Genomic DNA, 18,293 nt, shown 5'->3' with positions numbered 1-18,293 from the left:
ACAAAAACACACAGCTGTTGGAGACACTCAGAAGCTTTTTAGCCTCAATAGCTTTTTACTGAGTAGATTACTATTGGAGGTCAATCCATTTTAGCCACAGCTGCAATGTAACATAATACGCCCATGTAAGAGCTCATGGTAAGAATGCAATATTTTCATTATACCAAATAAAAGAGCAGATGTTGCAGGAGAAATTATTCTAACCTCATATTGTCTTTAATACAAGCCCTTTTTAAAAACACATTACTGTAATCTCATTTTTTTTCAGAGCAATTCATTAAGTGCCAGTCATCCAGACTACCAGACACTCTTATCAGGCTGTTTAACATTTGAAGTTCAGTCTTTGGAAAGAATCCAGCTCGCCAGGAGCCAGATGCCTATGTATATATTCTATTAAAATATCTCAGAAAGACAAGGATGTTTCATTAAAAGGACATTTGTAAATCACCCAGCTTGTCTAAAAAGCCTTTCTCATGCATCTACACCATGCCCTTCTAGGTTACGTACGTTGGGCTCTCTGGCTAAGGTAACTACTCCATTCACGGCTGGTCTCCTCAGTAAGGTTGTCATACAGAACACACAGGACAGCATGTTTCTTATCAACAGTTCCATACTGCAAGATCGATCTGACTGCTTAAATCTTAGTTTAAATCTGTTGTACAATTTAGGAGGGACACAAAGGACTGGCAAAGTCTGAACAATAAAGATTCAGGACAGCTCAGTGCTCTCCAAGGAAAGGATTCAGCTGGGCATCCAGAGAGGTCATAAAGGACTCAGAAATTCAGATCTCCCAGTTATTATCAGGACAATATCCTCACTTTGATGATCACCCTGCAGTCATTAACTTCTCGCACGCCTTTTGCTAGGTCCTCTCTTTCTAGAGTGTCAGAGTTTAAAGTCCCAAGTCAGGACTGTGAAGCTCATCTACAGAGCAGGCCCACGCCAAGGCACCAAGCAGCATGAATGAGAGGCTGGACTGCACCTCTCAGGTGCCAACAAAGATGGCTTTACACCAGCTCCAGATTCCTGCTTTTTGCATCCCTGGAAGCTGCTGCAATTACTGCTGTCAGGTGTCCGATCCATAGCCTACAATTACAGGCACTTAGGTTAAAGTCCAGGATGTGGAGGGGCACGTATCAACTCCCTGGTGTTTGCACACAGGCAGGTATTCACCAAAGGGCTGCTGCCTGCACTGTGCCACAAGGGAATGGCATAATAAAACAGCACACGCTCTGTACAAGAGGTGCTCGCTGCACTGCCCGATACAAATAAAGTCCCAAAAGCCATTAAAGTCAAGGAAAGTGAAAGTTTTGGTGGCACAAAGGCATGGCACCAGATCAGGCAGTTGTCTTACCATAACGCACCACCCAGGGAATGATTACTGTACATACCTTACAGCCATGCCACAGATCTTTGGTTGTTATGAAGTACACAGTGGACACCAGCACAGGGGAAGAGACAGCAGAGCAGAGCTCACAGTAACAAAAAGCACAGCTAAGGAAACACAGCGTGGGAAGGCAAATGGACATAAGAGCCTACGAAGCACAGGGCAGGGACGCACAATCAGCAAGTACTTCAAGATGTGCTGTTGCCCAAAGGGTCCGGTGTGTCAGTCATGGGAACATGTTGTTGTGGAAGCATCCCATTCAACATACCCACCAGGCTTTGCACAAGGCCTACAGCAGCAGCCAAAGCCGATTCTGCAGCATACTGGCAGGAAGGCCAAGCATGTTTTGTCTGGCCACACAATATCCCAGAAGACTCCGAGACCTCAAAGTCTGTAAACACAGCTATGCACCACAACAATCCTGAAGAGAAACAAAACTCAAAGTCCCGAATTTATTTTATTCAAAGGCAAGATTCCAAATCAGGAATCCAACTTCTGCTTTGCTATTTAAAGTATAATCTAACCTTGTACTGCTTTTTCAACACACACAACTGTGGTATGTCTTGTCACTGTGAGTCACTGTCTGCTAATCATTAAAGTGAAAAAAATCCCTCTTAGCCATCCCCATTATTCCTATTTCCTCTTTGAATGTCCCCAACTTACACTTTAGTATCTACAGCAAGTCCACGAGACTTCACGTTTGCACAGCTGGCTCCAGAACCCACACAGCCAGTTACACTCTGGATAAATGTCACAAGGATGCTATACATGGATGATTATAACTACCAATATACCAAAGCAGTTATTTTCCAGGCCATACTGACTCACCAGTTACTTCTAGAATAATTTGTGCATTATATTAGTACCTCATGTTTACCTATAAGGATATTTTAAAATGCCTTAGGCTGCCTTGGGGCAGCAGTTAGGTACATCTGCTGAAGAGAACCACAAACACAGTTTTTAGTTGAAACTTACAGTGACTTTGAATGCTGCTGTAAGAGACTGTATAATGCTGTGAGCATCCACAGGTGCAACCCAAGATGAGGTAGTTACTTTGCAAGCACACCATCAGCTACTATTGATTTTTATGCCAATGTTTGAATTATGCTGAAAACCTTCAGCGTACATCAATTTATCATCCTACCAGTGGCATGCTTTTAAACAGGCTGGTTTAATAAACCCCTTTGGCACACATACTCTTCTTAAAGGCAGCTCAAACGTTTTATTTTCTTTGCAAGAGTGAAAGGACAATGAAATCAGAAAGAAATCTTTGTAATCAAAATTGCTTCATACAAGATATTCCTTCCAATTACAAGCTATTAACCCAATAAAATATTTTCTGGCTTGACACTTGTTCACATATACTCTGCTGTATATCAAACAATTATCCAGCATGGACTGCTTTGATGCAGTTGAGTACGTTCCATTCAAGAAGCACATATTACTAAACCCCATCCCAACTACAGTTTCTTTTTCACTTTAAGAACCTTTGATCAGCCAAGCCATGTAATTACTCTTAAGCGTGGTTAGGGTGTCTGCTGGAGTGCAGGGCCATACAGCAATCTTTTTCTCACTAGGGAAAAGCACATCAATTGCTTTCAGCTAAATGCACTCACATATGAATATTTTAGTACAATTTAATGTTTCTGCACCAACCCCAAAGGAGCAGAGCATCAATTTGTGAACATAGTTTTCTTCGAGTTAAAAGCTACACTGGATAATGCAGGATGAAAGGGGTTGTCAATCCTTCGCTTTTTAGCAAGTCAGAGAAAGGTAGTCTGTAAATTCAGTCCCAGCTGCATAGACAGCTCTCTGAAGTTTGCCACTATAAAGCTACTTTCCAACAACAGTGAATGATCAGAGGAGATATATTGCAAAATAAATTTCCCAGGCACCGTCAGTTTTCCCAATACTACTCCCATCTGCCAGGTACCAAAAAGCACACCTGCTGGTCTGTTAGCAAAACCCACCAACATAACATACAAATAATGCATTCCTACAAAGAAGCCAGTTAAGGGTAGGAGAAATACAGTTATCTACCATGTGTTCCAACAGAGGAACTTCAGCATCTCAGTATTCTCTTGTATGTGTAACGATTCAGAAATAATGAAGATCTTACCGCTGATAAGTAGAACATATTTTAAGTGAGTACAAGCAAGATGACAGGACTGACACTTCTCCTGAAACTAAGGCAATTGGTTAGTTCGCTCTCTTTGTAGTTTTAGGAAAGAGCCAAAGAACAAAATGGAACGTAACAGCTGGAATAAAATATACCTGGTTTCATTTCACTAAGCTTCCCCAAAGAATGAAGAGAAACAACACCTGACAGATACAAACCCAAGGAAGTCAATGATCCCTAAGAAAATAATGCAAAGTAACAGTGAAGAGCTAGTACCCACCTACTACACAATGAAACCAGGAGTCACTCGTGAATTTTAGAGAAAATAAAACCAGGCCAGGCAAAGTATTTGCCTGCTTTGCCACTGCACACACAGAAATACAAAATACAGGAATAATGTAAAGAATGTGACAGTTTTTCTCCCCTCCTGCTACTCCAAAAGCAAGACAATGGCTATTAACTGCTACAAGGCCACTCACTGCAGTGAAAGGGGCTTCCTAGCACAATACTGGGGCATGCACAAGCTTAGAAAGCATCTCACCCTGTTGTAAAAAAAGAAAAAGTAGAGCAACAGGAGTTCCACTGCTCTGTAGAGGAACATTCTGCACCCTTATGTCTGCCTCTGCCAGGAAATGCCTCCTTGCCATTCATCTTTCCTTTTCCTGCTCCTCATTTAATCCCACTCCTGCACTTTCTGCCTAATACAACACCTTATGTTGTTCCTATTCTTCCACACCTCTGGTGACTTTCAACTGAACCAACATCTCGCTTCAGCATCTCAACTGAAGCTGCACCTCTTTAACATGCCTCTTTTCCCCTCGTTATTATTGTCAGTTCCTGACTGTTGGAAATTTGCCTCATTTTTCAAGCTCCTGCAATTCATTACATCCAGACAGACCATTTGGTATGAAATCTAAGCTTAAGCACTGAAGCTAAGCAAGTCAGCAAGTTTACTCCTGTCAATCAGATCAGAACTACACTGAATTCCCACCTGCCTTCTCCACTTGAGGTTTTTCAGCACATGCAATATCCAAATGCATCTGCCTCCTGTGCAATCATATCACATTTCTAACACAATCACCTAATCCACTGTCAGTTATTCCTACATCATGTATTTCTCAACTTCTGCCTGCCTGAGCTTTCCATCTCAGTTTCTTGTTGCCTGGTAGGATTTTGTGCCTGATGCTGAAAGTATCAAGAGAGCAGCAACTGAACACCAAAAAACCAAAAACCAGACCAAGAATTGTGCCTAGCTGCGCTTTCCCCACTGGATGGACCCTCTGCACTGTACACGCCTTGAGAAGGAAACCTTACAATGAAGTCTGAGAACTACATACAGTGCTTAACCTGAGTACTGAATTTCATTTTTGTGAAGCCTGCATATAAGAAATAGCAGGAAGCCCCCAGTTTCTAATTTAAAACCATATGCTCCTAAAACAGTTGTCACTGATTAAAGACATCAAATACATTTTTTTAATTAGGAAGGTAACATTTTATATTTTAATCCATCCACTTATGCCTAAAAATTTCCTTCCTTCCATCTCCCCAAATAATACAAATCAGCCCTCTCTTTCATAAGGCAGAATGCTCAAACAGGAGCTTCAATTACCTGAAATTAACAGGTAAAAAAAAGCTACTAACAGAAAGACGAATAATACATCAAACATTTTAACAGCTGGAATAAAGTTATACAAAAGAAAAATTACCAAAGATCCAGTCAAACACTAACCCCCTCCACCCCCCTCCAAAAATGCATGAACTCCAACACGAACAAGAGCTTGCAGTTTAGACATCTGAGGCTATTTTGGAAGTGGGGGTGTCCTGCACAGAACTAATTCTCAAAGGTGAAATTTGTACTCCTTAGCTGCATTATTTCATTACTTAAGCAAAATGAACTACACTTGCTTCTTGACTGGCAGTTTGTTCATATATTGATACATCAGCATTTCAGGAAAGCTGCTGTGCTTGTGAGATTCTGTTGTCATGAACTCTTTAACAACTGAAGCCAGTCACAGAATTACTGGAGGACCAATGACTAAAATTAACCCTTCCTTCAAATCCACAAAGGTACATAGGAAGAAATAAGCAGATTTTTCATATCATTACCTTCTTACCCAGTCCCCAGCAAAGAAACACTCCCCCATAGTCACACACAAAACCCAGAAAGCAGCAGAAGTACCTCCCCTCTTCCTGAGCTTGTAACTAACTCTTCCCCCTCTGTAGTCTCCAAAATGACCCAATTCAAGACCTTTAAAACCAATGCATTCCAATCCTCCACTGAGACTGGGCAAGATACTGTTAACAGAAGAGGAAGCACATACTCTAGGATTCTTTCCCATCAGAAACCAACAGCTGCATAGGAGAGCAAGTATGGCTCAAACTCCAAGATCCTTCTCCTGCTTAAAACCCAGGCAGTCAGGAGTGTATGCACCAGGTCCACTGCAGTTCAAAACTAAACACCAAACTCAGGTCTCAGTGAGTACAACTAACCAATGTACAAGGCTGCTTTGCAATTTTCCAGGTAAAAAGCCATGAGCTCTCCCTGATCTATACCAAGCATACCTCATAGGAAAAGCAGGCAGTCATCATCTAGAGGACTGTTAAAATAGCCGGTGTAGTCTTGATCTGACCAAGACAGTTCAGTTCTACTCCTTTATATGAAATTTATCTTCCACTACACAGAATAATTTTCTAGCTAAACACCAAAAAGATAGCGAAGCACAATTAGGAAGGTGAAGTTATGAATTTGCAGATTTAAACTGCCTCCTATTTAAGATATCTATCCCAGCACACTGAATACCCAGCCAGCGACTCAACTTACACTGTAAATACAATTAACAGAATATTTTCTATACTTCTAAGCCACTGTATGATGTCCTTGTATGTATTTTAAGATCCACAATACTTGAACAATTTGTAAGAAGGGACTTACAATTTTCAGTACTTTGCACCACCCAGTACTTAATATTTGTGAAGAACAGAGATGAGAGAGAAATGCATCAGCCTGCTGGCAAAACAATATAGCACCATGCAACTGTGCGAGTTCAGATCATTTAAGCATTCTTTAGTCAGTCCCATCTCGTGGCTATCTTATCTATCCTCTAGAAGATGGCAGTGATGACACCGATGGGATCCTATGATGTGGCTGCATGTTCTGATGACTTTCAAATGCTGCCATGAGTCATCTGTGGCAAGTTACAGCACTGTATCTTTGCCAAAAACTAGCCTTTTCTGTTTCAATGTCATTGTTTATATGCCATTGACTCTGCAGTGTTCATTCTTGAGCCCCAAGACACACAAACCAGAGATGAGCTGTCTTCAATTTAGCATTCTCAACTTCATTAACAGCTCTTTGGGTAGTGAAAAAACAAGATGGTCAGTCTCATCTCATGCCCTTTCAAAATATGAAACTAAATGACACTTAGCTCACTCCCTGGTTTTCAAAGGGTTGGTTATGTAACAACCAACTAAAGATGCCTCATGTTACCAGCTCTGCTGCCTTCAGAACCTGCAAACTGCATGTGTGCTACGCTTACACTTACTGAGTTCGTGTAGATTAGCTTGCTGAGACCTACAGCTGCAATATGTTGCACCTTATGCATACTGTGTGACCTAAAGAAAGTGCATTGTATTTAAACACAAAAGTTCCTTTAGCAAAGAGGAAGTATTAGCTGTGGGCTACAGCTGTTTTGCACTACGTCCAAAAAACCTATAACAACTGCATACTATTCTCTAAAGAAAGATATCACCAGAAAAAAAAGAGTTAGGGTTGCATTTATCATCTCTAAAGCCTCACAATTTCCTTCCAGAGCTGAGGTTAAAATCATTGTTATCAAGATTTTGGAAGGACACAATATGCAACCAAATAGACCTTAAGTCTTATCAATACTTCTATTTCTCAGAAGCTGTTTTTCATAGCAGTTAGCTATCATATAATAAATTTATAGATTAAACACTAGTTTGCCTAAAAATAGCTCTACTTAGCCCTACAAGGCTACCATCAAATGGCCTCTGAGGACCAAGCAGCAAACATCTCTTTCCATGTTTCAAGACAGAAACACTCAGAAGTACAAAGCATCTTGGTCAAGACAACCCAGCAAGCAGAACTGACAAGACTCCAGAAATGGCAGGCTCCTGTCTGATATTTTCAGGTACTGCTTAGCTCTATTAGATGTATTACTGGGAAAATAAGTCATGGTTTCAAGTTCCTGAATATGCAGCAGCTCTTAATGGTACAACAGCAAAACATTTCAGATCCTATCAAGACCTTGGACATGTACAGCTTTTTAGTACTATTTATATTACTGGGATTTAGCAAATGCAGCAGTTGAAATATGACAAGTTTCTCTACTAAGCGTTCCAGCTCACTCTGCATTTCTGCTCTCATTAAACCATTAACAAGTAAGAAGTTGCTCCGTGGTGTCTTCTGTTGCCATATACTTTCAAAGAGAACGGAAAGGCTAAATGTTTATTCAATTATGTAGCTCAAAGCGTACATCTGACAGATTGACACACCTGCCCATGTTCTTAGCCACAATTCTACTCACATCCATGATCACTGCATCTCAGTATGGGCTAGCACACGTTCTACCCCACACTGAGATGCGCTGTATTTGTTCCTTCCTACATACAAATGCTCAAGTGTGCTTTATCTGTGGACCCAGGTCACAAGAACAATGAAGGCAGTATCAGACTTGTACATGACAGAAAAGCCCACCCTAGAGCCAAACAATGCAGGGATAGGAATTAGTCCCCTGTGATATCAGGATGTGTAGCAGAAAAGATAAGCAGCAGGTTATTTCCCAACAGTAAGCTGCTTACGAGAATATGCCCTTCTTAATATTTCACAGCAGCCAACCTGTAGATTATTTCTCTCAAGTTTCTTGCACTTTCACTTCTTATGAAAAGTTTTGCTTAGAATGTACTGCAATAACCCAGCTATAGTTACCAAACTTTAAACAATAAATCATCACCTGTAAATGAAACAAAACCACACTCCCCAGAGATCAAGCCACATATCAATACAGTTTCAAGTTTATATTGCTAAGGACACATTTTAGCATATCAGTGAGAGGTGTGAAAAAGTTAAAACAGCTCAGCACAGGCAACTATGAAAGAATCCAGCAACTGACCCACGGTAGAGATTGACATCACAGCTTGCTGCTGTAGTTTTGCAAAGGCACCGTCAAGTGACAGTATCACAACGGGCACACTAAGATTGTCCTGCTAGGCTCAGTATTAAGACTTGGCTCATTTTTAAGCATTTGCTTTGAAGGAAGATGCATGCTAGAAAACATCCCAGCTCTTTCACGAAAGAGATTTCTATACTTACTGGTGCTACTATTTTGCCCGTCTGTCCAACTTGCAAGTCATTAGGAACAAAGCCAGCATCAACAGCTGCACGGGAAGCTCCAACTAGTTGAAAGAAAATATTTCCAATGTTTTCTTTTAAAATATTAGCGAGCCAAATTTCTATCACCATAAAAGCACATGTATTTTACTGAAGAGTCCCACACTCAAAGGGCATGCATTCAGAAACTTCCCTCTTAAAAGCTCTTATAGTAATCCCTCTCTATACCACTGGCTGAAACTTCCAAATACTAAGTGCTAATGCACTTCATAAGCAACAGGAAATCCTTACTCCCAGTACTAAAGGGCCATATATTTAAACCCAAGGATTTCAGTCTGGCATATTTCCATTATTTTCTCTTGTTGCTTTGTCAGAAGAGGATTTTCCCATAAATGCCTTCCCATAATGTTCCCCCAGTTTGAATAGAACACATGTGCCATCTTACATTGCTGCAAGAGCTCAGAAGTCAGACACAGTAAAGAGAAATATCAAAGGAAACTTGAAAACGCCACACAGACACCGAGTTAGTGAAGCCACCAGTTTACAAAGCTATTCATGTAGAGCTACAAATTTTTACAGGTGAAATCTAAAACTAATGTAGTTCAAGTGTTAATGCAAGCACCTCCTCCACCTCTCCCAACCTTTACTTAAACTATTTTGCTGAAACACTGTACAAGGTCAGTTTTCTCCTGTTGATACAACAGGATAGCAAAAACAGAGCCAGTCAAAGCACAAGAGCTGCAAAAGGCATTCTATAAAGGAGCAGTATGCGAGGATGTATTAAAAAAAATAAAAAAAACAGCTCTTCAAAGTGAGCCAAGACCATTTTTTAACTTGCACAACTTCACTTGTTGAATTTGCAAAGGACAGGGCATATTACAGTTTAGTATTCCGCTTCATGCACAAGCATTTAAATACACAGCTGGCCACCAGGACAAGAAAAAAACTTTACCTATGACTCTAAGCTAATGGGATTTTAAATTTTTTTTTTTTGAGACATGAAAATAAAAGACCTTAATATGAACACTAGTTTTCATGTGACCTTTTCAAACATAACCAGGGTTAAAACAAAAGGAGAAAAACCAAGTTTACCTGCAGCATGCAATTGATCTGCAAGATCATATAACAACTTGAAGTTCTCACCACTCTTCAAGCCTCTCCCTTAAAAGTTAAGAAAAAAAACATAATATGCTTTAAGATTTTTTATTGTCTACACAAACTTTCTCCATAAGTATTTGCAAAGGCACAAATACACACTTGCATAGGGTAGTTTTCAATACATTACTAAATAGTACTGAATATTTGGAGAATTAGCTTTTGTCTTTGGGATTAATATTATTTCATATGTATAACACAACAGCACTGTCTGGTTTACTTCCTGCATGCAGCACCATCAAGACCATTCTCTGAAATCAGAGGAACGCGATTTTTTTTTCCTAATTTGTGCTCCCTCTGCTGGTACAAACCTCTGTAGTGGGATAACTGAAGAATAATTTTTTTAGCCCTAAGCATACAATAAAAATCACAGTCCATCCCTTTATACCTGCAGAGCAGAATACAAGCATAATGATTTTAAAATCATTAGAGTCGTTACACAATAACGTTTGGACTGTCTCTAACAATCAATAACAATTTTAAACATGACAGACTTGGAACTAAAACCACTTCATATTGCTATAATTTTAAAGGAACTCACCAAATATGACAATGTTCTTAAAAAGCCTACAAGCATATGTTAAACTCATGCTTTGCCTTTTCACAAAACATACATGTTGGGTGTGTTCCCACTGGCCCCCGTGCAAGAACTACATCATAAATATTTATATCTTTATTAACATATGACATTATGGTGTTCTGCCACAGATTATTTAATCAAGATGTACCATTATTTAAATGCAACACAGCACAGTTTTCATATTATCTACTTACCACCAGACACAACCACTTTTGCACTAGTAAGCTCTGGTCGGTCGCTTTTTGTCAACTCCTGCTCAATCCACTCAGACAGACCAACAGGCGGTGGAGGGGTTACTGTGTTCAGCAGATGAATAAAAACACCCGCAAGAAAAGAGATCAAATGTGTAATTTCAACATTTTAAATCCGATCTTAAACTTCATGCAGAGTTCACTCCATAACCAATTCGACCTACTACCAGTAATTGCTCTGTCCCCGAGTTACAAGCTTGTTTTGTTAGTTAAGTAACCTATAGTATAAACTGCACTAAAATTAAAGGTCTGTTTTATACTACATCGATATCAACCCAGCATAATAAATCTGATTCTTATTAAGACAAGCAAACAAGCCAATTGAGCAACACACTATGCTAACCTTAAGTATCAAGTAGCATTTGTTGCCTTACATCCAGAGACTTACTTAGGAAATACAGGATAGTTTGGGAGCAGGTACTAAGCCACCCACAAAAATCTGAGAACTGGAGCCCACACACATGCAGCACATTACTACTGATTGTCTCTGCTGGATTTACAGCACAGTCATAAAAAGGCCCACAGAAAAGAAAACAGCAGAGGCAGTCAAACACTGGAACAGGTTGCCCAGAGTGTCCAGCTGTAGAGTTACTCAAAGCCTGACTGAACACAATCCTGGGCAACCTGCTCCAGGGGGTTTGGACTAAATGGTCGTGAAGACTCTTCCAACCTCAAGTATTCTGCGATTCTGTGACTGGATTTCTCCATCAAAGCTACACTGGCTTTATTAAAATAATAATTTAACCTGGTTAAGTTAAAACTGATCTAGAACAACAACTGGGTGTTCTCAAAGCAATGTAAACTGCTACTAACTTAGCTAGACATTGCAGTGACCTATCTTGATTGAAATATGAGCAATTAAACAAAACTTATGGCTAGTCAGCCACTTTTTTTTTTTGCTCAATCTTGCTTTGAAAACCAATCTGGCTATTGAAACAGCTGTAACTAAGCTGCAAGACTGCAGTGTCAGAGGTTTAAACAGTGAGTGAAGGAGACTTCACCACATATAATTTCACTTCTGGTCAATGAAAAGTGTAAAGTAACCATATTAAAATCATAAAGCTACAATTATGACAGTTTGCTTTAACAAATACTTCTACAAAACATCACTATGCCGTGAGCAAAAACTCTTATCACATGAAGCAACAGAATACCAGAACAAATACTCACACTTTTCTAAACTGGCACTACCACCACTTGCTGGTGCAGCCTCAAAAGAAGTTCCCCGCACAGTGAATATTTTAATTGCTTCATCACATTGCAAAGTGCAAAGAATATTTCCTAAGAAAACAAAGGGTCACATTATATCCTTCAACAAGATATCAGACATACCAGGCTTTTAAAAAAGAAATAAAATTAGTATTAGAGACACATCACATCAGCAGTTCTACAAGAAGAGGTAACAGTCAGAAAGTTACTTCCCAAAACTGCAGCTTTAGATAACTAAAACTTGAAAGTTAGGCACTTAATAAACATCAATTATAAACATTTTCATTTACTTTTTAGCTCCATGCTTCTAAAGTATGATAAATCCTGCTTTTAAAGGATACATGGCATTCAGATCATCTCTTATGGATGAGCTTTTAAATTTCAGAAAGGGGAAAAGAAAAAAAAAACACAAACAAGTGTCATCCTTTAACATAAAGAGCACCTATAATTCATAGTACATCTTTTATCCTGCCACACGAATTCATGAGAAGACAATAAGGCCTGCCCCTACTACCTGTGAGATTATGTTTCTCTCAATAATATATAAGACATGCTATTTACTTCACATTGGAGGCTGTACGGAACACTAAAAGACAAAAATGCTGCAACACCAGCTATTCATAAACAAAGTCATCTCAAAACCGTGAATGACTGGGAAGCAACTTAAAAGAGCAACACAAAAATCACATTCTGGTAATGTAACTCAAAATGTAATATCACACTGGTACGCGATACCATCTTGTACAGCAAAATTAAGAAAAGCAAGCTAGTGAGCTCATACCAAAATTAAAACACAGTCTCAGACAAGCATCAGAGAACCAAGACTGAAAAAAGAATTGCAAATTGAGTCAATTTAATACTATAAATAATTAGTTTAATGTCTTTCTAATTAGGAAAAATAACCCTGTGGCACCTTAAATCAGAACTAATGCTAGTCATATTAAATAAAGCTGGACAATGAATTTAATGTCTTATGTTTTACACAACCTGATCAGAACTACACTAACAAATAAATGCAGGATGTATAAAGGAGATTACCAAATTCTATCAAGTGAAGTGATAGACCTGGCTCCTAACTGACAGTACCAAAATCATCGGGATTACTTGCTTTCTCACCCATGGAACATCATGTCCATCCCCAGATTTCATTTTTATGAGCCACAGCAATTAGACTGTAAAGCAAAAATTCCTTTCATATTCCAATGTTCTAACAACAGGATTATGTAGAGAAGTTGTTAGTATTGGGTCTTCTATTGCACAAATACCACATGCCTTTGTGATTACCCACCTGCATAGATAGTTCTCACAAAGGTATCTGGTGACTTAATTTCAATAATGTCAGAAACAGGGGCAACATCAAGTTTGCCAGCCACTCTGGGAATAAGATTCTAGAAGTTAAAGATGAAAAGTCAGCAAAGTGAAACACACGTGGTCTGTACAAGAATACCTGCTGTCCCAATTTTAACTTCACATAACTCTGTCTGTACGTACAAAGGCACAAACAACTAAGGTTTTTGTAGGGCTACTCACATGGCTTTAGCAGCCAAATAAAAACCCATTACTGCAATAACATTAGATATTTTATGAGACTTACCGTAAGTAAACCCTTAATTCAGTACCTTAAATTAGGAGGCTTATTTGCTCCAATAGCTGAAAACTGAATATAGATGTAATTTGCTCAGAATACTGACAATGATGGATTGCTGAACTCTTGGCACTCCAAGGGAAAAAAAATAGGGTATTTTTTTGGAAGCTAGTTACCAGAGACAATAGGAAAAAACCACCACACTCTTCCCCTAAGAGCCAAAAAAATTATTTCAAAAATTCATATTAAAATGTTATTTGCCTGTTCTGAAATAGACTCTAGAAAATGTCTTAGCACCTTAGGAATGGGAAAGAGAATAAAAAGAGCAACATAAATCATGAAAAAATTAGTAACAGCAAGAGCATTGCTTGCTTTTTGTCCCCCTCCTAATCTGGTACAACACAAAGGGCCTCCACATCATTGCTCACATGAAGCACTTAAAAACAGGAGCGTGAGCTTTATAACAAAAGCTGTTAACCTTTACTAAGATACTTTAAATCAAAACTAAAGAGAAAAAAATAAAAGCCTCTAAGACTTATGTTTCCCTTAAAAAAAAAAATAAATGCAAGCATACAGACTGATACTGATTGGAAGTGAAAGTAGTCAGACAGAAGGCTGACGGCATCATTGATCCTACATCTGCAAGATCCCAGAAGTTTCCTTTTACTTCAGTTTAGCTGCACCACAAAGCTGTCCAGACTGTTAGTAAGGAGGGTCTTCACACACTTAGAAACACACTTCAAAAACAAGTCTTGAAAAACTCTATTTTCATTACAAGCCATCTTTGCTAGGACTTGGGTCTGTTATTTGCATATTTACAGACACGTCAACGTACATGACTTACAGGATAGACACAATTCCCCCCCACTCCAAAAAAAATTACTTCCTGCAGGTCTGCACACTTTCAACATGCAAATCATACAATTATCATCTCGACATACTGTGCAATTTTCATAATGCTTTCAGATCACTTCAGCTAATTTATGTTGTTGTACATTTTGCCTTTTGTACACAGAACTAGCTGGTTACCACTGAACACTTCTACACTTTTCCTTTGTTCAAGTCAGCCCATAATAAAACTCAGACAACAGTGTTTCTAACTAGTACGTTTTTGCAAACTCAGAGCTGTCTGTGGCTGACCTCTCCGATTCACACTTTTACATGCAACAGTGCCTGTCCCTTTTCCACAGGAAAGTTTTGATGTACTTTGATCTACTTACCTTTCCAAAGGCAGACGCTCCAGCACAAATGTGGGTGTAATTATATTTTTTATGAGTTTCCACAATCAAGGGAGTCAGCTCCTCTGAGGATAAAAATATATTGCTCAAAATTTACAACTATCAATTGCAAATATAAACACAGTTTCTTTTGTCAATGGGTAAGAAGCACTCTCACCTGCTAGAAAACCCTTGTATGCATCATGCTGAGCCACCAGAACTTTTGCAACACCCTGCACTTTGCTGACTTCTTGTGCTACCTATGATTACAGATGAATTATCATTAGCTTGTATTATAACAGATACTACAAACAAACAACAAGAGTCCCTGCTACCAATTGCTCACAGCCTACAGATGAGTTAAAACTGGAATACAAAAGTACATTAATTTCAGAATCGAAACAAACCTGATGGAACAAAATACAGATCTTGTGATCACAGCATAGTGCCTTACAGGATAATGAAAATTAATTTCATAAACATGAAAATTACAAAGCAAATCAAACCTAGGACAGCTTCCATCCTGTACAAAGGATTACACAGTGATCTCACTTATTTCAACAGCTGGTAACACTTGAGGATTACTGCTCAGTATTCTGATATAATCATCAACTACTTTCTCTTAAATCAGTCAGTATCTATAATGCAAATATAAAATGCAAACACAAATGTACAGCAAAGTTAGAAACTTTGTCCAAATTTTAGGAGCAATCCTTTGCCTACTAATGTGATGTATATTTTCAATTCTGTATTTATGCATTTTTTTTCCATTTGATTTGCAGAAGTTTAAATGATAAAAGGGTTGTTGCAGATCAGAGGACTAATAGCACTGTCTAGAAACCACCAGCATTGTCCCAGAACTAACACCAAGTTTGCCGAGTATCCGTTTACCCTCAACCAATAACAAGAAAAAGCAAAAATGCTCCAGAATCTGAGTAACCGTCTCTTTTGTCTTATCAATACAGATCTTACAAAGAAACTTAAAAAACCCAAATAAAATCAACCTCTGTTTGTAAAGTACTGTTTCCCAGAATGACATACATTGCCAAACAGACACCATATACTTACTATTAAAAGCCAAACAAAACATTCCCAATCGTATTCCTACTATGCAAGTGTTGAAGAATAGGGAAACACAAAACCAGACACCTCAGGCAAAATTCATTTTTTTATTTTCTTGATCTAGATAACTATTTTTTCCAGATCTCCACCTCAAACACCTGGGTCTCAGTTTAAAAGAGCCACTGAGGTTTCTCCACCTGTGTGAACTAGCTGCCTTAAGTATGCGTCCTGCATAAGATACTACATACCACTTTTAGAATAACAATTCATAAATAGCCTAGTGTGAAAAATATTAGGCAAAATTTGCACTTCTGCTGTTGAGACAAGAATACATCATGCTGAATAGAACTGTCACTAACATACTAACTATACTGTCTACATTTTGCACATAAAAATTACAACAGCTAACACACAAGAAGCTTTATAGCTGTGAGCTATAAAGTCAAGAAGCACTAATTTCAGAATTTTAGGTTGCAAATGCACTACGCAACTAGCAGCTGACTAGTAAGACTGAGATGCTCAGAAGCACCGTTTGTCACTGTGCTGTTTCATTTCTGCTGGTTTCTATCTGAACAAAACTTCTTCACACTGCACAATTTGTATTTTGAACTTCACAGGGAAATATTGTTTTAAAAGTTATTTGCCTTTAGTCGTATAAAAATTTGCTTGCATAAGCTTATAAAAAAATCAAAATTATTGGTACTCCTCGTGAAATGAAATCTATACCCACATTTCCACTTAAGAAGAGATGCAGTTCAAGTGCCAGACATTTCCGGCAGATTAGCAATTCCTGGCACAGTTCCTCTTCACTACAGATTATTTTTCAGGCTGACCAAGATGCTGCCAAGTATTGTTTCAGGGCATTCATTACTTTGTTTGTATGAAAAAACCATTTCCTACCTTGTCACAGCTGGTACCAGCTACTAAACAAGAAACTTCACCTCCAAGAAGTTTTGCCGCAGTGATGGTATTTAGTGTAATGGGTGTGAGAGTCTCATTGTTGTGTTCTGCTATGACTAACGTACTCTGAAACCTCTGGACCAGCGATGCCTTTAAGAAAGAGAGAGAGGAGTTTGATACTTAGCTTCACAGTAAGTTATCAGTTACATAAACTGTAAAACATTGCTGTCAAACAAGAGGCTGGATCTAAATAATATGTATTAAGCAAGCACAATACAAAAGGTGCAAAAAAAAAAAGAAAAGGCATAAGCTTGTTTTATGTCAATCTGTAACATGCTGTGTTTAGATTAAAAGCTCCACAGGAAAACACTGAACATTAAGAAAAACATTTTAATAAATTACACTCAAACTCAGCTGATCACCTTAACTAAGTACCTTGAAAACTGAAGATTAGACCAGCAAGACTAAGAGAAGGAAATCAAGGGTAGCAAATCAATATTTACCAGTCGGGTTTCTTTGGGTTAGGCTGGTTTGTTGGGGGCATTTGGGGGCGTTGGATTTATTTTTTAAGAGTTGTTTGGGTTTTTTACTGTACATTTTAGACAAACTCTAGCTACAGAAGACACTTTTTAGCTAAGTTATTTAAAAAGGCAAATTGCATGCAATGGCAGGATGGCAAATAAGCAGCAAGGGCTCACAGCCTGATAATACACTGTCAGTAAGCATTTTTTTCTCCTGCTCTCCTTTAAAAGGTTTGACACTTAGCCACTTAGTGTACCACCATAATTTAATGGTCCTTAAATAATAATTTCCCCAATTCATGATCCACACACAGATTTTAACTTCTAAAGCAAAACATGAGAGGAAAAAAAAAGTGGGGGGTGAAACAAAGAATTACCATGAAACCAAACCAAAATATCCTAAGCTCTGAGACTTTCCTCTCTAACTTTCAGGGTGAACCTGGAAAAGGCATTATTCCTCCAAATCTAATACTAACACAGGGAAAGGGTTTGGGGTGGGAATGGGACTATTATCCTTCAAGTCTCAGTGTCTCCTACACAAAGCCCAAGTCAACACTCAAGTTATGATCAGTGTAATGCAACACATGGAAACACTGTATTCATTAATATGGCCATGGCACAAACAGCAACAGAATGCTACAGACTGCATAACCAAACGCTACTTTTTAAAACATATAGCCTGACCCCATCTTCCTTCATGCCAAATACTCACCCACCACTTAAACTGGAAAAAAGCTTCAGACAATCTGAGAGGCTAAAAGGTGGACTTAACCACACAAAGCCTACCAACATGCTAAGCTTCACCCAGAGAACACAAATTCCAAATACTACACTGAAGCTAATACAGAGTAAATGTATAAATACAAAGGTAAGTTTCTGCAGAATCAGGATTGTAATTTGTTGTTTGGATTAAAACAACAAGGAATCTTACAGAAGTGCTCTGAATTGCATCTCTTA

The 18,293-nt window shown here is 38.6% G+C and overlaps 1 protein-coding gene across 3 annotated transcripts in view; it reads right to left on the bottom strand.

The window, feature by feature from the left end:
- Positions 1-18,293, bottom strand: part of ETFA (electron transfer flavoprotein subunit alpha) — a 37,319-nt gene that overhangs the window by 10,682 nt on the left and 8,344 nt on the right. For 2 of the 3 annotated variants that reach the window (XM_062612253.1, XM_062612252.1), the window contains exons 2-9: positions 16,816-16,965; positions 15,032-15,113; positions 14,857-14,939; positions 13,340-13,439; positions 12,013-12,123; positions 10,786-10,887; positions 9,949-10,017; positions 8,839-8,921 (exon numbers count right to left, since the gene is read on the bottom strand). In XM_062612253.1, the coding sequence (XP_062468237.1) occupies positions 8,839-8,921; positions 9,949-10,017; positions 10,786-10,887; positions 12,013-12,123; positions 13,340-13,439; positions 14,857-14,939; positions 15,032-15,113; positions 16,816-16,965 (780 nt within the window). The remainder of the gene's footprint in view (positions 1-8,838; positions 8,922-9,948; positions 10,018-10,785; positions 10,888-12,012; positions 12,124-13,339; positions 13,440-14,856; positions 14,940-15,031; positions 15,114-16,815; positions 16,966-18,293) is intronic. The other variant, XR_009963512.1, reaches the window with a different exon arrangement.

The sequence above is a fragment of the Pezoporus occidentalis genome, unplaced genomic scaffold (genome assembly GCF_034315485.1).
Source record: "Pezoporus occidentalis ecotype Australia unplaced genomic scaffold, CSIRO_AGI_Poc_V1 ctg159, whole genome shotgun sequence".
NCBI classification, from domain to species: domain Eukaryota; kingdom Metazoa; phylum Chordata; class Aves; order Psittaciformes; family Psittacidae; genus Pezoporus; species Pezoporus occidentalis.
The sequence above is the reverse complement of the archived record's forward strand: the minus strand, read 5'-3'. Positions and strand labels throughout refer to the sequence as shown.